Genomic DNA, 22,436 nt, shown 5'->3' with positions numbered 1-22,436 from the left:
GCCTAGGAAGGTAGCAGATGATGGCTTAACTGCCTGGGTTCCTGCCAACCATGTGGAAGACCCAGATAGAGTTCCTGGCTTCTGGTTTTGGCCTGGCCAAGCCCTAGGTGTTGCAGGCATTTAGGGAGTGAATTAGTATATGGAAGATATCTGCTTACCTATCTCTCCCACACTAATATATAAATAATTTTTTAAATGTCAAATGGTGATATTAGAATTATACCTGAGGGGTATTTTCAAAACACTGCTAAATAACTTTTCATTATCAAAGGTAGAAAAGGATAGGGGATAGGAAATAAGTCTATATATGTAAAGGAAAAGAGAGTAGATCAATGTAGGCAAGAGTAGAGGTGAGAATATCATCATATGGAATTTACTGTAGTAGTAGCAGTAGTAGAGGAAGAGGAAGAAGAAGAACAGGGATGGCTGTTTGGTATAGCAGATAAGGTGCTGTCTGGGACTCCTTGTGACTCACGTCAGAGCGTCTGGGTTCAACTACTGGCTCTGATCCCAATTCTAGCTTCTTGCTAATGTACACCTGGGAGGTAGTAGATGATGGCTCAAATAGCTGAGTCCCTGCCACTCATGTGGAGATCTGGACTGAGTTCCTAGCATCTGGGCATTTGAAGAGTGCCGTTTGCTAATGCACCTGGAAAAGCAGCAGAGGATGACCCAAGTACCTGGACTCTTGCACCTATGTGGGAGACCCGGACAAAGCTTCCGGTTCCTGGCTTCAGCCTGGCCCAGGCCGGGCCATTGCAGCTATTTGGAGAGTAAACCAGAAGATAAAGATATCTCTCTCCCTTTCTGTAACTCTGCCTTTCAAATAAATAAGTTTTTTTTTTTTAATTTTTAAAGATTTATCTATTTATTTGAAAGGCAGAGCTACAGAGAGGCAGATGCAGAGGCAGAGAGAAAGAGAGAAGTCTTCCATTACTGGTTTACTCCCCAGATGGCCACAACAGCTGGAGCTAAGCCGATCCAAAGCCAGGAGCAGGAGATTCTTCTGGGTCTCCCATGCGGGTGCAGTGGCCCAAGGACTTGGGCCATTTTCTGCTTTCCCAGGCCATAGCAGAGAGTCGGATTAGAAGTGGAAAAGCCAGGACTTGAACTGACGCCCATATGGGATGCTGGTACTGCAAGCAGTGGCTTTACCCAGTATGACACAGTGCCAGCCCCATTAAGTCTTTAAAAAAAAAAAAAAAAAAAATCAGGGGCTGGTACAGTGGCGTAGCAGATAAAGCAGATGCCTGCAATGCTGGCATCCCATATGGGTGCTAGTCACATGCTGCTCCACTTTCCACCCAGCTCTCTGCTATGGCCTGGGAAAGCAGTAGAAGATGGCCCAAGTCCTTGGGCCCCTGCACCCACGTGGGAGACCTGAAAGAAGCTCCTGGCTTTAGATCGGCACAGCTCTGGTCATTACAGCTAATTGGACAGTGATGGAAGACCTCTCTGTGTGTCTGTGTTTCTCTGTGTAACTCTGACTTTCAAATAAATAAATAAATCTTTAAAAAAAATCAAAGTTTTCAGAGTTCAACAAGGAAAACTGGAAACTACTATCAAAAATTACAAGTTGAATTTCCTAGATAAACAGAAAAGTAATACTGCTTACATAAGGATTATGTGAAGTTAACAGAAATGCTATGGCAGGAAGCAGTTCAGTAATGAATGATGTTTAAGCATTTATGAATACAATATTCTTACTTGCTAATAAAGTGACTAGAACTGTTAAAGAATGTAATGAGTGACACATAAAGTTGATTTTAAAAATTAACCTTTTTTGGCCCAAGTCTTTGAGCCCCTGCACCCACATGGGAGACCGGGAAGAAGCTCCTGGCTCCTGGCTTCGGATTGGCACAGCTCTGGCCGTTGCGGCCATCTGGGGAGTGAACCATCAGATGGAAGACCTCTCTCTCTCTCTCCTCTCTCTGTGTAACTCTTTCAAATAAATAAATCTTTTTTAAAAATTAACCTTTTTAAGATTGTTTATTTATTTATTTGACAAATAATTTCAATCTGCTAGTTCATTTACCAAATGCTTGGAATAGCCTGGGCTAGGGCAGGATGAAGCAAGGAATCTCTCCCATGTGGGAAGCAGGGACCCAATTGTTTGAGCCACCATCTGCTACCTCCCAAGGTGTGCAGTAACAGGAAGCTGGATAGTAAGGAAAGATGGGCCTTAATCCCAGGCCTTATATGGGACATGGGCATCCTAAGCAGTGGATTAAACTGCTGAACCACGACGCTCGCTCCTAATTAACTTTTAAAAAAGAGATTACAACAACCTAATTTTCATTACAGTTGATTAAATCTGTTAGTCAAAAAAGGCAATACATGAACCAAGATTGAGGCCAAAGGACTAACAATGGTGAAAAACATTTGAAATTATGAAAAGATGAAATGTTTTTAAAATAAGTGACAAATGGCCATTTGTTCAAACACTTTGCGCTATTTAGCTAGTAGGTTCCACTGGGATAAGCTAGGACAAAGCTAAAGGGATTTTCTCCATTCTATCTCTGAGTCCTTGGAATTTCAGTTTATGAAACAATGGACACCTAATAGCCAGAACAGCCACAGAAACCCAGGGAAATGCTGCTTAAAAACAACATGATGAGGACGGCGCTGCAGCATATAGGGTTAAAGCTCTGCCCTCCCCACTCCCCACCCCGCAGTTCCAGCATATGGGTGCTGGTTTGAACCCTGGCTGTTTCATTTCAGATCCAGCTCTCTGCTGTGGCCTGGGAAAGCAGTGGAAGATGGCCCAAGTCCTTGGGCGCCTGCACCCAGTGGGAGACCCCAAGGAAGCTCCTGGTTCAGGATCTGCTTAGCTTCTGCCATTTGGGGAGTGAATCAGTGGATGGAAGACCTATCTCTCTCTCTGTGCCTCTGCCTTTCAAATAAATAAATAAATCTTTAAAACAACAACAACATGATAATGCACACATTTCCTCTACTAAAATTTATTGCTGGTAGTTTCAAAATAAAATCACAAAGTTCTCTCAAAGCTTAGCAAAAATTATTTGTATGAAGCAGCAAACTTGCTACATTAGGAGAAAAGATCATTTCTGTATATATTCAAATACAAGCACTAACACATGTAACGCCACATGAAATTATATTTCAAATATTTTTGTTCCAAAGTAAAATTTTAAACATCCAAAGTAAAAGGAAATGGTTTATTTACAAGGGTTGACTTTCTCTAGAAACTTGTAAAAGTTGCTAAATATCTTACTTTCTTGCCTATTTCTATGACATATGGACTCAACCAACACCTAAGTCCAATGCTGTGTTCTTTGGCAGCCTAAAATGCTGTCAAGGAAATTTGGCTGGCTCCAGAATCTCCAGTTCGTTTATTACAGTGGTACCTCTAGTTCACTTATTAAACTCTGTGCTTCTAATATGTAACATATCTAGTTCCCAGAGATAGTATTTACTTAGAGTAACTGCAAGAGGGCAGAACTAAAAGACAGAGATCCCTCACTGGAAACATAATAAATGGGGATTTCAATGGAATTTTTAATAAACCGTTATTCTGCAGTTTGTTTTTAATCAAACTTCAACTTAACATTTAGACAAAGAAAAAAATGACCCCTAAAAACTTTAAAAGAATCAAAGACCAATTTATTTGTCAGTTTACTTTTCAACTAGTAAACTATCTAACAATCACGACTCAAGAAACTGTAGTTAGCTTGGAACCTTTACTGCATGATTCATTTATCTTTACAAGAGGAATCTCTCACTCAAATTAGTATCTTCACTTCCTTCTTTACAAACAAACTCTAGAAAAATTTAGAAGTGTTTTTTGTTGAGTAAAGATTGTATGTTGTTGATCAACACAGAATTCTGATAAATGAACCCTTTAAAATAAAATTTTTCTATCACACAATTATTTTTGGCATACTATTACAGACAAACTTGACATACTATGTAGCCAAATTAATATGCAGTACAATGAAAATAAATATATTTGAGCACTTAAAAATATTAAATACCATAGTAACAAGATTTCCAAACCATTGATGGGCGAGTTCATGTCCTACAACCAGAGCAACCCACTGGCGTGATGAAGAACAGGAGTTTTTTGGATCAATAAGCAATGCAGTCTCCCTGTGTTCAAAAAAATAAATAAAGTGCTGTAGTGAAAGTGGACATGCACAAATGGGGGAGATTTAAATGAGATGGTTAAGGTAGGCTTTAGAAATATCAAGAAGATATTTTTCATATATAAAAGACAGAACAAGTTCTAGGAAGATTAAAGACTCCCTCGATAGAATTCAGATAATGGGTCAAAGAGGTACATGAGTTTAACTGTCAATCTGTTGATAGGACAGTTACTTAAAGTTTTAGAAAAACTTTAAAAGAACTTGGGATTTATTATGCTAGGTAGAAAAAGATAGTCCTTCCATTAAATGAGGAGGGGCGGTGGAAGGTGCATTCCATAGTCCCAAAATGAATACTGAGCAGGCTGTCCAAAACTTAACTCATCTAAAAAGGCAATTGAAAGTAGAAGGCAAAAACTTGTTTACAGTCTCTGCTTTAAAAATTATACATCCCACATGTTTGTGTTGTGGTGACAGACATGTAAAAACTTGGCCAGAAGATATGAAACCAGGGAAGGTTCTTCCAGCTGGATAAATAACTGTGAAACTACTGGGAGGGACGAGAGGCACTGAAATGAGAAACTCAGCCAACAGCATATCCAAAAAATGCTACTAAGCCAGATGCTCACTATAAATCTCATACTCTCAAATAACAGCACCAGAGAGGGTGCTTCTGCATTCCTGAAACATGCATGGAACTGGGGGGAGGTGGGAAAACTTATGCCAGATAATAAGGCAGAAGTTACTCAACTGTAATTAGAAGTGAAGCCCTTATGAAATCAGTGATTAAAAAGATAAGGAAGGGTAATGCATCATTAACATACCTATAAGTAACAAGGCCCCAGTTCTCCATGGCACCTTCATAAAATAAATATAAACATTTGTTGATATATGTACATACTTTTTCCTCAAAATCACAAAATTCAAAAAAAATGTTTTTACAATCCAGCAATAAAATGAAATTTACTTTACCAGCTGCAAAGTCTGCAATAGCAATGAGATCAATTTTAGGTAGTGGATAAGGAACATTGAAGTAGTCCTTATAAAAAGGCAAGGTTTTAGCAGCAACCTATGAAAGTATAAACAAAAGAGACATTTGATAAATATTTTATTATACTTCATACAGAAATCCACAAAGGAATCCTGTTGCAAGCCAAAGTACTTCAGGTTACTAGAAACTAGTCCTGGGAAGCCCTACCTTCAAAGAGTACTTCAGCCCAAGCTTTGTATATGCCGAGTAAGCTTTAATCCATTATAAATTAGTATGAAAAATATAATTACATAATTTCCCACCCATTCCCTGGATTAAAAAAAATCCATGATATTCCCTTAATCATTATCTTGTAAAATATTAATGCAACATCAAGTTGGCATTCTAAAATTCTTTTTAAAAAACCAAAATAGCACAGTCACTTTCAGATTAAATTATAAATAATTGTACTAATAATTGATCAGAAATGTAAATTCCCCAACCTGGAGTTACGGACTGTTGGAACAATCCTCTTCAAGTACATTTACCTCTAACGCAAATTTTCCTTGCTCTGCTTTGCCAACAGGGGTGTAAACACGGACACACACACCATCTTTTGACCTTGTTTCTACAAAGTCATATTCACCCACAACAAACGCCACCAGATATGTAGACATAACAGGTGTGCGGGCAAACTTCACTTCCACTAAATTTTCATCATCAGGGTATGGTTTCCGGTCAATTACATTCTTCAAGGGAAAAAAAAAAAAAGGAAAATTTAAAGAGATTACACTGATACCTTAGAGCAAACACTACCCACAAAGTGCAGGCCTGATCATCTCTCCTGCCTTTCTTCTCCAACCTAATCCATCCAGTGCTTTTATACTGTCAAGATCTTTCCTCTTCAGAAGGAAAGTGATCTCATAAAGCACTCAGACTAAGAAGCTGGAGGAATAAAGCAATAAAACTGCTAAAGGCTTATGAGGAAAATGAGGAATCAACTTTCCTTGGATGCTTATTGTATGCCAGGCACTGGAATGTTTTAAAACCTCAAAACTTTTCAAATGCAATAAGGATAGGAGAAAATGATAATAAACGTAATGATGGAGTCTCTCCTTCCAGAGGGTAAGAATTTCCACATCTAGAGAATTCTCTATATAAAGGCTGACTCTAAGCGAATTTGTGAAGAAATTCCCACTTTACTTTTGTAATCCCTAACTTCCCTCTGATGCTCTCCCTCTTTTTCCTATTCAGACTCATTTTTGTCAAGCTCTCTCAATTTTTCCTAGGAAGATTTATTCAAGAACCAATCTGATAAATTCATTCACACTAAAATAAAATGAATATTTCAGTTTCAAATATTAGCCGCCTCTTTAAGAATATTTGAGAAGAGAACATGTTACCTATGAATGTCCCTCCACCAATAAGCAGGCAAAAGCCGGTTATTTTCAGATACAATAGGCTTTCCCAATTTCCCAAGAGTTGTATTATAGGATGCAAGCTATTTTACATCTTAAACAAGGCAGTCCTAAACAACACACCTTGAATGGTGAATATGAGAGCAATGGCATCAGTGACAGAGAGCTTATTCCAAAAATACAACCAGCCAAAACCTTAATAAAGTTCATTATATAGTTCTCTCTTCTGGTGATTAATAAGAAAGTCAAGAACTTCTTTTTGCAGGTATCAGCTATTAAACTAATCATTTATTTATGTCTCCAAATTAAAAGAACAGGTATTTTTAATTTTATATTTACAGGTATAAGTAATAAAAATAACAAGTATAAATAATCTTGTATTTAACAAGGTTTTTTTTTTCTCCCCATGAGGGAGAAAGTCCTCCAAAAATAAGGCTATTAAGAAAAAGAGGGCTGGTTAGAAATAAAACTGATAATTTGTGTCCTATTATGTACCAAGCATAATATGTGGTTTCATATTATCCCATATAATCAGCTAATTAAATATGCTAAAGTCTATTAACAATTCCAATAGATGTACAAACATATACATACCATGTTTGATAGAGCTACTCTGTCTTTAGGAACAACCAACGAGATATCGAAAGTTGCTTTGATGGCAGGCTCATCCCAGCAAGGAAAAGCCCTTCGGGCATCAGTAGCCTTAAAAAAAGAATATGAAATAAGAAAAAAATTACTGAATTCGCCTAAGAGGCTACTTCATGAAGCAGCTGTTACTTGTATCATTCATTCATTCACTTGCTCTTTCAAATATTTACATCCCACTTTGTGGACCAGGCAACAAGTTAGGAACGGACTACAAAGGAAACACAACACTTGCTACCACTGTTGTACTAGTAATTATTCAGGAACTAGGAGTGCTACACATCTTTTTTCTTTCTGTAAAAGATTTATTTATTTGAAAGGTAGAGTGACAGAGAGAGGGTGAGATAGAACTAGAAAGACAGCCATCTTCCATGTATGTGCTGATTCACTCCCCAAATGCCCACAACAGCCAGGGCTGGGCTAGACCAGTGCCAGAAGCCAGGAACTCCATCTGAGTCTCCTACATGGGTAGCAAAAACCCAAGTACTTGTGCTACCATCTGTGGCCTCTCAGGTATGCTAGCAGGAAGCCGGAATGGAAGAGTGAAGCAGCCAGGATTGAAGCAGGAACTCCTGGGATGTGGGTGTCGCAAGCCCCACAATGCTCACCCCTGCTACACATCTTAATCATACAGCAGGATCATTTGTAATTATATTTTTGCTTTTAATAAAACATTTTAACATTTCAAATTTAATGGAGTGTCTTCATCAATAATGTTACACCATCAAGCACAGAACAGTTAACAGGACATTGTAAGGATTCAGAGGATAGAGTCACATAACAGGTTGCCTCTCTGGTTTTTATTTTAAAAATAAAATAAAAATACTCTCAATCTTTGATGTGCTTTGTACTTTATCTGGAATGGCAGCAATGGGAATAAAGACAGAAGGCGCTATCCATTTTAAACACCTCATTCATTTAATGGCATTTAGATATACTACACATAAAACTGTCACCATTCGACCTACTTAACAAGACCTCATTCCTTCTTTAAAAATAAAAAAGACCGGGGCCAGTGTTGTGGCACGGAGAGTTAAGCCACCGCCTGTAACACTGGCATCCAATATGGGCACTGGTTCATGTTCTGGCTGTTCCACTTCAGATCCAGCTCCCTGCTAACAGCCTAAGTATGTAGCAGAAAATGGCCAAGCACTTAGGTCCTTGCCACCGAAGTGGAAACCCAGATGAAGCTCCTGGCTCCTGGTTTAGGCCTGGCCCGGCCTGGCCGTTGCGGCCATTTGGGAAGTAAACCAGATTGAAGATCTCTTGTCTCTCACTCCCTCTCTGTAACTCCTTCAAATAAATAAATAATTCTTAAAAAATTTTTTCAAAAAAAGACCAAACTTATTAAGGCAAAATTTAGTGCTTCTGCAGGATCTCAGTTGTAAAAGAAACTTTAGGAAACAGAATAAAATCATGAAACCAATGGTAAGATTCTGTAGGATGAAAATACAAAAATATGCAAAAGTAGAGGAATCCTCTACATCTGAAAAAAAGATTTGTTCAAGGGAAAAAAATGTTGGATGGCTGACTGCATTCGCGAAGTTAAATAAATCATGAATTCTATCAACAAACAGATAAGACATCTGAAAAGTACAATGTACGTAAAGAACTGACAGAACAGAAAAATCTAAATTAGATGTAGCAGTAGAGAAATGAGTTTATACTAGAGGAAATTAAATGAATGACATGGGTAACAAGATTTAAAAGTTTCTAAAATATCCAGGATAAAGTGATGAAAGCAATCAAAGGTACATTTGTCAGACAGTCACTAGAGCTAAACCTATTATTCACTGGTGTACGTGAAGAAGAGATAAAAACAGAAACCATAATGAAGACATAACAGAAGATAATTTTGCTACTCTAAAGGAAAATACAGGGGCCAGTGCTGTGGCGTAGCCGGTAAAACTGCCGCCTACAGTGCCAGCATCCCATACGGGTGCAGCTTCGAGACCCGGCTTCTCCACTTCCAATCCAGCTCTCTGCTATGGCCTGGGAAAGCAGTACAAGATGGCCCAAGTCCTTGGGCCCCTGCACCTGCATGGGAGACCCAGAGGAAGCTCCTGGCTCCAGATCAGTGCAGCTCTGGCCGTTGCGGCCATCTGGGTAGTGAATCAGAGGATGGAAGACCTCTCTCTCTCTCTCTCTGCGTAACTCTGACTTTCAAAATAAATAAATAAAATTTTTTTTAAAAAAAGGAAAATACAAATCTAAAAATCAATGGGGTTCATTTAGTACCAAAGAAAAATTAATGAAATGTGAACACCTAGTAAAAATCTTTAATTTTCAGGGTCTAGAAATAATTCAGAGGCAGGCATTTGGTACAGCAGTTAACACACCACTTGGGACTCTTGCATCCCATGTTAGAATGCCTAGGTTCATTTTCCAGCTCTGCTTCCAGTTCCAGCTTCCTGCTAATACACACCCCAGGAGGTAGCAGATGATGGCTCAAGTAATTGGGTTCCTGCTACCCATGTGGGAGACTCGGATTAAGTTCCCAGCTCCTGGCTTCAGGCTTTTGGGGAGTGAACCTGAGGATGGAAGATCTGTCTGTCACTGTCGCTCTCTCTGCCTTTCAAATAGAATAAAAATTAATTAATTACAAAAATTTTTTGAAGAAGTAATTTAACAGACAAGTAGGAAGAAAACAAAACAGGCTACCTACAAAGAAAGCAGAAACATTCTAATTCCTCTTCTTGACACAATGTGATATGAAAGACTAGAAATTTACAGACTTTTGAAGGGGGAAATTATAATCTGTTATTTGTCTTTTGTTAAAAATATTTATTTATTTTTTTATTTGAAAGGCAGAGTAATAGAGAAGGGGAGAGACAGAGAGATTGCCCATCTGCTGGTTCATTTCCCAAATGGCTGCAACAGCCAGGTCTAGGCCAATCTGAAGCCAGGTCCCAGGAATTCTATCCTGATCTCCTACACGGTGTAGCAGGGGCCCGAGTACTTGGACCATCTTCCACTGCCTTCCTTGGTGCACTAATAAGAAGTTGAATCAAAACTGGAAGAACCAGGATTCACACTGGCACTCTGATAAGGGATGCCTGCACCCCAGCAGCAGCTGAACCTACAGTGCCACAATGCTGGCTCCAATCGTATTATTCTGATAGTTAACAGATGGACTTATTATCCTTTGTTGCAAGGGCGAACTTATACAAGTAACCATAATGTGTTTCAGTAAAAGCTTAAAAAGGAATTTATTATACAATTTGGGATTAAGTTAGGTGATTTGAGAGAGAGTCTAAGGAAGCAGGGTTTTACTCTAGATTAGGTACTGCCACAAAGGCGGTAATTCATTTCTCAATAACTCCTATCTATAGGGAAGGCAGACTAGAGCAAGTCTAAAAGCACAATTGGTTAAAAAGCAGTGGTCAGGGTGGGAATTGGGACATACTATGTTAAGCCACTGCTTGGGACACTCACATTCCAAACATATGGAAGTGTCAGCTAAAGCCTGGCCCAGCTCCAGCTGTTGAGGGCATGTGGGGAGTGAACTACAAGGCAGAAGATTTCTCTCTCCTTCCTTCCCCGCTTCCCTCTCTGTCATTCTGCCTTTCAAATAAATAAACTTAAAATAAAAAACAAAAAACACATAGTGGTCACTCATTTTAACCAAGAGATGCAAATATTTGGCATTTTGTGTAGGTAGCAGTGACCTTGTTATCCTAAGTACCTAGATGAAATTATGAGGTGTCCTTGTTTTATCTCTGTCAGTCTTAGGGTAACCTTGTCTGTGGTACTGTTTATGTTCAACAGGAGAGTAACAAGGGCTAGTTCTATGTTTGAGATTTTTTTTTTTTAGCTAACAAATCTATCTACCTAGTAAAATTAGTCATGTATAAAGGCAAATGAAAGATTCTACACAAAGTTTCAGGGTTTATACCCTCACATATCTTCTCTCTAAAAACTGTTTGGGGGCCGGCTCTGTGGTGCAGTAGGTTAATCCTCTGCCTGCGGCGCTGGCATCCCATATGGGCACTGGGTTCTAGTTCCAACTGCTCCTCTTCTGATCTAGCTCTCTGCTATGGCCTGGGAAAGCAGCAGAAGATGGCCCAAGTCCTTGGGCCCCTGCACCCACATGGGAGACCTGGAGGAAGCTCCTGGCTCCTGATCAGCACAGCTCCAGCCGTTGCGGCCAGCTGGGGAGTGAACCAGTGGATGGAAGACCTCTTTCTCTCTCTCTCTTTGCCTCTCCATCTCTCTCTGTGTAACTCTGACTTTCAAATACATAAATAAATCTTTAAAAAAAATTACTTGGATTGGGGCTGGCATTGTGGTATGGTGGGTGAAGCCACTGCCTGTGATGCTGGCACCCCATATGGATGCGAGTTTAGAGTCCGGCTACTCCTCTTCCGATCCAGCTCCCTGCTAATATACCTGGCAAAAGAGCAAAAGATGGCCCAAGTCATTGGGCCCTTGCACCCACCAGGGAGACCTGGGTGGAATTCCAGGCTCCTGGCTTTGGCCTGGCCCAGCTCCAGCCGTTGCAGACATTTGGGAAGTGAATGAGCTGACAGAAGATCTCTCTTTCTCTGTCTCTCCCTCTAACTGCCTTTCAAATAAATGAATGAATGAATCTTATCAAAAAGAGAGAGATAGAGAGACAGGCAGCAGACAGATATCTTCTATCTACTGGTTCACTCGCCAAATGCTTACAACAGCCAGCCCTGGACCAGGTTGAAGCCAGAAGCTTGGAACTCCATACCTACATGTGCAGAGGTCCAGGCACCTGAAACATTATCTACTGCCTTCCAGAATGCATTAGCAGGAAACTGGATCGGAAACAGAGGTGCTGGGACTTGAACCAGACACTCCAATATGGGATACCAGTGTCCCAAACGGCTGTTTCATTGTGTTTCAATGTCCAACTCCAAGTGCTTTTTAAAAATTTTTCTTTTTCTTTTTTGAAGATTTATTAATTTACTTGAGAGGCAGAGGCAGAGAAAGAGAGATGGGTAGGTCTTCCGTCAGCTGATTCCCTCCCCAAATGGCTGCAATGGCCAGAATATGGCCAATCCAAAGCCAGGAGCTAGGAGCTTCCTCTAGATATCTAACATGGGTTTGGGAGGCCAAGGCCCACGCCATCCTCTACTGCTCTCCCAGGCCATAGCAGAGAGCCAGACCAGAAATGGAGCAGCTGGGACCCAAACCAACGCCCACATGGGATTCTAGTGTCACAGGCAGTGGCTTAACCTACTGCAACACAATACCAGCCCCCAGAAGATTTCTTTCTCTGTCACTATGCCTTTTAAATAAATAAATAAGAAAGAAATTAATTCAAGTATTGAAATTCTGCTACCTGTATGTCTACATATGTATCTGTACATAATCATTTCTCAGTCCACACCCTTAATTCTCTCCCTTTTATAGATAGAACCAATGGCTAAAATAAAGTAAAAATTCTAAAATCATGACTAGAATTATGGGCAAAGGTACCTATCCTCAATATATATACTCCATATAATGAAACAAAGCTTTCTCAGAATGCCTAATTTAAGGACAATACTTTAGAAAAGAATAACACATACCTCAAACTGTGTGACAGCAGCATAGCGGACCTCTCCAGAAGGGGTGGTATATTTACTTCTATAGAAACCTTTCATTTTGTCATTCAGCTCTCCAACAAAATCTATCTTTAAGGTTCCTGTACCTGTGATTGAAGATAGATAAAAACCATTTTAACAGAGATGTTAAATACAGTTATCAAAAATATGTCATCAAGACAATATATTCAGCTTGTTATTTACAGTGTTCTAATCAATCCTTCCTTTCTTAAATACTCCTCCTGCCACTGCAGAGAATACGGCATTTACTAAAGTAAATGACAGACTAATCCTAAAAAATTTCTGAAGTCACGTTTAGGGTGACTGTTCAGAAAGTTCTTTAACTTTATTAACTTGGACTCAAATTACAAACACATGCAGTTAAGAACAGGTAAGGAAACATTTATTTTTAAATGTCTGACACATGCTATTATGCATGGTGCCTTTCTATTTGTGACTACTTATAAACTTGGAGGTAGGTATTGTTGCTGTTTTTTCATAAGGAAACAGAGGCTGAAAAGCTAAGCAACTTGCCTAAGGCGATGTTATTAGTAAGCAGCAAGAATGGGATACAATGCTTTAACCCAAAATTCATGCTCTCTGCCAGTTACACTATGAACTTCAGGCACAGAAAGAGAAATATAGCCAATTAATCATTAAGACAAGATACTATCCATTCAAGTCAAATGCAATACTGATTGCATTCTTCTGTAAAGAATCACAGGGAGGACCAATGATTTGATCAGAGGAAGAAACAAATTCTCAGTCATCTCAACCATCTGAAACCTGACAGAATATATACATACATTTAATCAGTAAACTAAACGCAAATAAAAATACAACTGAAATGTGCTCTAGTGTATGAGAGCAAAACTAATTTAGATAAAATGTGAGTTTTGTGAGTATATGTATTTTCTTATATAATACAAGAAATATTTTAATACTATCTAGTTCTCATCTGCTACATTCAGGTGCATAGTAGAACAGTAATTCTATATTTTGCAACTGAGTCACAAAAAACTCAGGAAATGTTGACTTAGTAATTGATCCTTCAAGTGCCTATTTATAACAAGATCTAAAGTGCAGGAGTCTAACAAATCAGATATGATATGACTGCAAAATGATTAGCCAATCATACCAAGCTTTTATATATCCTAATGTTTTAAACTGTCATTTTTGAGTGCTATAGTGCAATGACACTGACATTGTCAAAATGTTCTTGACTTTCTGACATATTCTTTTGCATGATTTCAAAGTCAAATCTTCACCTTCTAAAACTGAATTTGCATTTTGGAAAGGACCAAAAGTCATTAAGTGTAAGTCTATACAGTGAGTGAATGACAAATTGCAAACTGTTGCTAGACAAAAATAAAGTGTGTCAGTGAAGCAATTAAACTGATTCTATGTGACTCAAACTAGTTCTGAAAGTAATTTAAGTGAAAATTTCACACCTTTACAGCAAAGTCATCACTAAAGAAAAGTGCCACATTCTTAAAGTAATCATGCTGGAAAACAATAATATCAACAACTCAACTGAATGCTGTGATGGTCTTTTTTTTTTATTTTATTCAAACATTCATAAATATCTGAAGTGATGATGGATACTTTTTTCTTTAGAGAATGATATATTACTGGGACAATAAATATAAATATAGTAAAAGAATCAATAAGAATGCTAAATGACTGTATCAAAAAACTATAAATATGAAAATTTTAAAGATGTTTTCTCTATTTTCTTTTATGAACTCACTTTCTTTTTAAAAACAGATGTATTCACATTAGTCAAATATGCATGGAAGACCTAATAGACGATAAAACCCCACTAGCTTTAAAGGGAATTGCTTGATGGAATTTTATTCCATAAATGGAATTGGCCAGTCTGTTTTCATTAAGTGTTAAGAGGTTTTAAAATATAACTTGTATTTCATGGTAAAACTACTTTCAACCTTTTCTGTTTGGAACAAAAGTGGATTTAAAACTCATAACTAAATAAGAAAGGCTGCTTACACTTTTACTCGGTTTTAAATCTCCAAGGCCATCAAACCATAACAAGATATTGACAGTGACCACTTCCAAAAAGTGGCATACTAAACAAAATACAAAGTATTGGAAAGGGTTATTACCTGAAATTCAAACAAAACACAAGTTAAAGTTTTAAAAAGATCATTAGTAAATTTAACTACTGTCACATTATACAATGCTAATTACAAAGTATTTACTAGTAATATAGAATTTTAGGGCAAGGAGGAGAAAAAGGACTTTTTGATAAATTTCACTTATCAAATTTTTACCATGTTTACACCATAATGAACTGTTAGACTGTCTCCTTTTATACCTATTTATACACATAATTTACATTGATTCCTCAAATCAGATAATACCTTATTTCAATAAAGAGTGTATGCAATATTTATCTGTTAAAGGTGGTAAGCCTTTTAATGCATACAACAGGCTCATTTATAAACTGAACAACTAAAAATGTGGGACCTCTGCCAAAAACCTCAAATGTTTAAACCTTGGGAGAATATAGCTGTTGTAAAACCTGGAAGAGATCTTGAAATACTTTAGTAATAAGAAATTTAATAAGTTTAGTAAACTCAATAAAATTAAAGACATTAATTTACATAAAAAGGGAAAGTCTGACTTTGTGTCACCGCTTCTTGTTTTTCAGGAAGCATTTTAAAATGTTTCTAAGAACTGCTTTCTCCATACACTCTACAAGACCCTTAACCACTTATTCTGAGGTTGCCAAACCTTACAATGATTATAATCACTATATATATAAACACACATATATATAAGCATATATATATATATATATAAAACTACTATTTGGAATGGTGTCAGCTTCAGACAAAGATGCTTCACTTAACTATGTAACAATTGGCACATCTGTTAATTTTGATGAAGTGAAACACAAACATTACCAATGTACCAATGTACTCAATAAGTTCAATATTTATTCCATTATCAGATCACTTGTGCAATCTGTTAAAATGTGAAAATGTTAGAACTTCATTTTTAAAAAAAATTTTAAAAATCAACACATAATTGTACATATTTGTGGGGTAAAAACTTCATGCTTATCTTAAAGCAAAGAATGACTGGGTAACACTGACCTATAGAGCTTTGGTAAATTGTAAAAGCAATTAATTCCATATAGTCTCACCCACAAGATAAATTTTCTATTCTAACATTTCTATCAGTTATTTGTTATGTTAAAATTCTCAAAAATTATGTTGACTTATACTATATTAATGATAACCTTTCCTAGCTTGTTCCTGCTAGTATTTGAAATGGCTTCACCATTTAGTATGTTTGCTGAAAATATTCCGTATCAAAAATGATGCAGCTCTTATATACTGATAATAAATGATGTCTAATCATTATAGGGACAAGAAGAAAGGTTCAGACTATTATTATGGTGTGATAACTTCTGTATTCTTAAAAAGCATATATATAAGTGCTTACAAAACAGGGTATAGTTTTAAAAGGATACATAGGAAACTGGTTGCTTCTGAGGAGTGGAGCTGAGAGAGCAAGACAGGACAGAATGACAAACTCACTGTACAGCATTTGGACTTCAAACTACAGACATGTATTATGTTTTTTAAAATATTTAGTTTATAAAATAAAAGGAAGGGGCCGGGGGCCAGCGCCGTGGCTCACTTGGTTAATCCTCCGCCTGTGGCACTGGCATCCCATATGGGCGCCGGGTTCTAGTTCTGGTTGCTCCTCTTCCAGTCCAGCTCTCTGCTGTGGCCCGGGAAGGCAGTGGAGGATGGCCCAGGTGCTTGGGCCACTGCACCCTCATGGGAGACTGGGAGGAAGCACCTGGCTCCTGGCTTCAGATCGGTGTAGCACCGGCCGTGGCAGCCATTTGGGGAGTGAACCAACAAAAGGAAGACCTTTCTCTCTGTCTCTTTCTCTCACTGTCTAACTATCTGTCCAAAAAAAACAAAAAAAAAAAAACAAAAAAAAAAAACCACAAAAAAAACAAAAAAACAAAGCAAGGGGCGGTGCTGTGGTTCAGCAGGTTAACACTCTGGCCTGAAGCGCTGGCATCCATCTGGGCACCAGTTTGAGACCCAGCTGCTCCACTTCCAATCCAGCTCTCTGCTATGGCCTGGGAAAGCAGAAGATGGCCCTGGCTCCTGGCTTCGGATCGGTGAAGCTCTGGTCGTTGCAGTCAATTGGGGAGTGAACCATCGGATGGAGGACTTCTCTCTCTCTGCCTCTCCTCTCTCTGTGTAATTCTGACTTTCAAATAAATAATAATTCTTTTAAAAAAATAATTCTTTAAAAAATAAATAAAAAGCAAAATGTGGCAGAAGTGCAGACTTTCGAGTTAAACTGCTTGGGTTGAAACCCCACCTCTGCTGCTCACTAGTGGTGTTACCTTGGACAATTTAAATTAATTAAATTGTTTTCTTATCTATTAAGAAAGTCCTTAGTTTTCTTATCTATTAAGTAGAGATAAAAGAATCTATATCAAGATTGTTAAAAGAATTAAATTAATATTTTTGGTGCATTTAAAATATGATTGGCACAGATTAGTAACTCAGTAAATATATATACACATATATAATGTATCATGTCAGGAATGTCTGTGTGTTCTTACCCAGTGAGTTCTAGCAAATACATTCTGGTTTCTTTGATAAATAGCATCTTTAATTTTCTGATTTAATTAACAGTGTTGTCTTATTTCCTAATGCTGTACAACAACTAAATGCATGTCTTTTTCCTTCCTGTACTTGCTAGATTTATGTATCTTCTTGGACTATTTTCCAATTCAGAGTTTTAAAAAATTATTTCCATTCCTTTCTTCATGTTTTATTTCATTCATTTTTTTTCTTTTTTCAAGACTTTATTTATTTACTTGAGAAGCAGTTATAGACAGAAAGAGGGAGAGACAGAGAGATATCTTCCATCCGCTGGTTCATTCCCCAAATGGCCCAATGGCTGGAACTGGGCTGATACCAAGTTAGGAGCTAGGAGCTTCTTCTAGGTCTCCCACGTGGGTGCAGGAGCCCAAGGACTTGGGTCATCTTCCACTGCTTTCTCAGGCCAATAGCAGAGAGCTGGATTGAAGTAGAAGAGCCAGGACTTGAATTAGCCCCTATATGGGATGCTGGTGGCAAAGGCAGAGAATTAACCTACTATACCGTAGCGCTGGCCCCTATTTTGGCTCTTAAATCTTTATTTCTCATCAGGTTATCAGTTATTTTTATCTAACTCTGAGTTTGTTGTTTAGCTATTCATTTTCAGTCTTTTTAATTATATATCTTCTCTGTTATGTTTTACCAGCATCCCTCATGTTCTGCTATGTGATAATTTCACTGTTCAATTTTAAATATTTTCTAATTTTCATAGCAATACTTCTTTTACTCATAAATAATTCAGTTTTACAAATATTTAAGATTTCTGTTTCCAGTTACTACTGACTTCTAATATTTTTTCAATGTGAACAGAATGAAGTCTGTAATGATATAGATCTAAACCTTTAAAAAAATTATTTTACTTTTATCAAATAACATAGTTTAAAACCCATCGGTTCTGTGAGGCTATGCGCATCCTCTGCCCAACATCATCCTGTGCCCTCACCCTGCCACTATAAACCACCAATCTCAACTCTGATTTTACCAATATTTGCTTATATGAGTAACTAGTTTCTCAATTTTAGACAATATTTTCTCCTCACTATAGAAAGTGAAGTTAAACCATTCTCCACTTCCACATATTTTACAAAGAATTAAATTTCCTATGACTTTGCAAATTTGAAAGTATCTTTACTTTACTCTCACATTTGAATTCATAGTTTACCTAAGCAGAGAATTATCAGGTGAAAACTTAGTATCTATTTTTATTTTAAAGATTTATTTATTTGAAAGACAGAGTTACAAAGAGATGTAGAGCCAGAGAACGAGGTCTTCCATCTGCTGGTTCATTCCCTAAATGGCTGCAATGGCCAGAGCTGAGCTGGTTTGAAGCCAGGAGCTTCTTCTGGGTCTCCTACATGGATGAAAGGGCCCAAGGACTTGGACCATCTTTTACTGCTTTCTCAGGCCATAGCAGAGAGTTGGATCAGAGTGGAGTAGCAGGGACTCGAACTGGGACCCATATGGGATGCTGGTGCTGCAGGCCAGGACTTTAACCTGCTGCATCACAGTGCCGGCCCCTCACTTAGTATTTTGAACGAGAAGCTTCATCTTAGTTTACACTCTTCTTAGATGTCTTTAATTCCTTTTCCCAAGTACTAGATGGATGCTGGTTCTGCTGGATTGGGTGGCAAATCTATTTCTGTTTTCCATCTCTGCTTTTCCTATTATTTGGAAGACTCCTCGATTTCATCTCCCAAACTCTTACTGGGTTTTTTAATATTTAGCATATTATAATTTCCAAGAGTTTTCTTACTCTAATTTTTGCTCTTTGGGTATTCTGTCCTATTCTTGTCTAATAAATGCAGTACCTTCTCTTAACTCTCTAAAGAAATTAGACAGTTATGACTTTCTTTTTATACATACATTTGTTTTATTTATTCGAAAATCAGAATTAGAGAGAGAGAGAGAGATCTTCCACCCACTGTTCACTTCCTAAATGGCTACAACAGCCAGGAGTGGGCCAGGCAAAAACCAGGAGCTTCATCCAGGTCTACCACGTGGATACAGGGGTCCAAGTACTTGGGCCATCTTCTGTTGCTTTCCTAGGCACATTAGCAGAAAGCTGGATAGGAAGTGGAGCAGCCAGGACTTGAACCAGCACCTAAATGGGATGGCAGCATCATAGATGGAGGCTTAACCTGCTATGCCATAGTGCCAGCCCCTATTACTTTCTTTTTTAAACTTACTTGTTTTTGTTTCTTCCAACTTCCCATGTTCCTATTAAACTTATTGTTTTGGTTTTTGCTCTCTCATACCAGAAGCTTTTCTCATATGTCTGCTAATTGCTGCCCCAGTGACTTTGTTTGGTCATGCTACTTGTTTTGACCAACCAAAACTGAGAGCATATCAAGTGTACCACCATCTATAAACAAGCTTGAACTGTATCTTTGTGCTCTGGCTCCCAGCACATCCCTGACCTTCTGCCCTCTGCCATGTTTGAGAAGAGTAAGCTGCAGATAGTAGCTCTACAGGTCCTAGAATGAGAGACCTGTGAGCTGAGTGGAGCCTGGTCAAGCCAGTTACAGCTGCAGAGGATCAGCAGCCCTCTCAGCCTATAGCGAAGCAAGAAGTATTTGCTGTAAGCCACTGAGATTTGTGATCCTATTTGTGGGTTAAAATGTACACAAACATTTATAAATATATAGAGTATCTCTGGAAGGACTCATCAGACAGTGGTTACAGAGAGGGAAATCTCAATTTTCACATTTCTGTATATTAATTTTTTTCTAAAAATATTTTATATTAAGGATATACAATCTCAGTATAAAAATTTCAGACACAAGTCCAAAGGCACTTAAATTTAAATAAGAATAAAAATCACCAATTATGTCAACACTCAGACATAACCCAGACGTTATTTTATCTGCATCCTTTGGAGATATGATTCATCACCCTGAATATGTAATTTTAGATTCTGCTTTTCAATTTTACATTATTATAAGCATTCCACAGTATTATTAAGAATTCACAAACCTTCATTGCTAAGTATATTCCACTATATTGATATGTCATAATTAGCTAAATAATTTTCTTGGTGTTAAACAAATAAGCAATGTTTCAATGGACACCTGGGGGCATATATAATTTTCTGTATTTATTATCTTTCCTTTAGGATATATTCTTCTGTATTTATTATTTGTCCTTTAGGAGATATCAGCAGAATTGCTGGGTCAAAAGACAGGAACACATTTAGGCTCTTGATACATACTATCAGACTGCTTTTCAAAAAACTTACATGGATTTATACCCCCACTAGTAATACCAAGACAGTTACATCATCAGGAATCTTTTCTTAACTTCTCACTTACATGACAGGAAAAATTGGGAACTACTGTTTTGATAACCTTTCATTTCTAGGAGGCTGAATATCTTTTCATATGTTTATTAGTCATTTGTATTTTCTTATTAATTATCTGTTCCTTTTCCTTTGCTCATTTATCAAATTCGTAGAGCTTTACTAGTTGATTTGTAAGTATTTCTACTACTATGTTAAATTCACAAAGTCCTCTATTTTCTGGTGCTATACCTAACAACAGTAAGTGACAGAATTACTGGCAGCAGCTCTTCCCTCTGTGTCCTCACAACCCAGTCTGACCTCTGGCTACACACATCAGTCATCTGCAGAGCATTCACCTCAGAGACCTGGAATCAAACAGCAGGGGGTGGAGCTAGTAAATAACGTTTTTAAAAAGCTGAAGCTGGGGCAGGTGCTACAGGTAAAGCTGCAGCCTGTCTGATCCAGCTCTCTGCTATGGCCTGGGAAAGCAGTAGAAGATGGCCCAAGTGATTAGACCCCTGCACCTCCATGGGAGACCCAGAAAAAACTCCTGGCTCCTGGCTTCGGATCAGCACAGCTCCAGCCATTAAAGCCAATTAGGGAGTGAACCAGTGGATGGAAGACCTCTCCCTCTCCCTCCCTCCCTCTGCCTCTCCTTTCTCTGTGTAACTCTGACTTTCAAATAGATAAATAAATCTTAAAAAAAAAAAAAAGCTGAAGCTGAAAGACATTGCATTATACTCTAGAGTGAATGATCTTTAGTTTTTCTTTTTTCTTTTTTGCCCAAAGAGGACACAGAGTAGAATTGCAAACCTTTCTTCTCATAACCCAACATACTCAGAATAAACCTCTGGTGTAATGAAGCTTTTTCAAAAGTTCATTCTTGGTATTTAACCTGCTAACAACCACAACGAGAGAAACAGCATAAAACATTTCTTTGGAAGAAATAAGATGTCACTATTTATGAGATTTTACAAAAGCAACATCTCTTACCTGTTTGGAGAGTACTAGGAAAGGACAAGGTGACTTTTTCATCTTCATTCTGATAGTTAAATCCTGTAGCATGTATTTCTGGAATGAGGAAAAAAAAGTGACTTCATTAATCCAATTGGACAGATGAGAACAAATCCAGACTATAGCAACTAACATTTACAAGGGTAGAATGTGTACCAAAACTAAATATTCTTAATTTAGTAAATCTAGCTTTGTCATTTCAAAATAGCCTATTTTGAGTTACATGACCTAGGTTAAATGTTATTTTTTTAAAAAGATTTTATTTTTTATTTTTATTTGAGAAGTAGAGTCACGGACAGTGAGAGGGAGAGACAGAAAGGTCTTCCCGGCCGGCACTGCGGCTCACTTGGCTAATCCTCCGCATGCAGCGCCGGATTCTGTCCTGGTTGCTCCTCTTCCAGTCCAGCTCTCTGCTGTGGCCCGGGAGTGCAGTGGAGGATGGCCCAAGTGCTTGGGCCCTGCACCCACATGGAAGACCTGGAAGAAACTTCTGGATCCTGGCTTCAGATCAGCCCTGCTCCAACCATTGTGGCCATTTAGGGATGGAAGATCTTTCTCTCTCTCTCTCTCTCTCTCTCTCTGTAACTCTACCTCTCATATATATATATATGAGTTTTAAATAGGAACACTTCAAACTAATATATAAATCATACCCACTTTGTGTAAAATTCTTTGTTAGTACATTTTACAGAAATAAAGATGAAACCACACGTGAAAATTAAATGCAAGCTTTCAGCTGCTCTCTACTAGTTGTAAGAGACTGCTTACTTGATTGATAATTTAGACCAACTTC

The 22,436-nt window shown here is 38.0% G+C and overlaps 1 protein-coding gene across 7 annotated transcripts in view; it reads right to left on the bottom strand.

The window, feature by feature from the left end:
* Window positions 1-22,436, bottom strand: part of NPEPPS (aminopeptidase puromycin sensitive) — a 119,046-nt gene that overhangs the window by 40,371 nt on the left and 56,239 nt on the right. For 5 of the 7 annotated variants that reach the window (XM_051825622.2, XM_051825623.2, XM_051825621.1 and 2 more), the window contains 7 exons: window positions 21,623-21,700; window positions 12,677-12,798; window positions 7,086-7,193; window positions 5,622-5,822; window positions 5,076-5,172; window positions 4,928-4,961; window positions 3,996-4,110 (listed from right to left, as the gene is read on the bottom strand). In XM_051825622.2, the coding sequence (XP_051681582.1) occupies window positions 3,996-4,110; window positions 4,928-4,961; window positions 5,076-5,172; window positions 5,622-5,822; window positions 7,086-7,193; window positions 12,677-12,798; window positions 21,623-21,700 (755 nt within the window). Of the gene's footprint in view, window positions 1-3,995; window positions 4,111-4,927; window positions 4,962-5,075; window positions 5,173-5,621; window positions 5,823-7,085; window positions 7,194-12,676; window positions 12,799-14,698; window positions 14,815-21,622; window positions 21,701-22,436 lie in introns of all 7 variants that reach the window. The other 2 variants (XM_070060796.1, XM_070060797.1) reach the window with 1 other exon arrangement.

The sequence above is a fragment of the Oryctolagus cuniculus genome, chromosome 17, assembly GCF_964237555.1.
Source record: "Oryctolagus cuniculus chromosome 17, mOryCun1.1, whole genome shotgun sequence".
NCBI classification, from domain to species: domain Eukaryota; kingdom Metazoa; phylum Chordata; class Mammalia; order Lagomorpha; family Leporidae; genus Oryctolagus; species Oryctolagus cuniculus.
The sequence above is the reverse complement of the archived record's forward strand: the minus strand, read 5'-3'. Positions and strand labels throughout refer to the sequence as shown.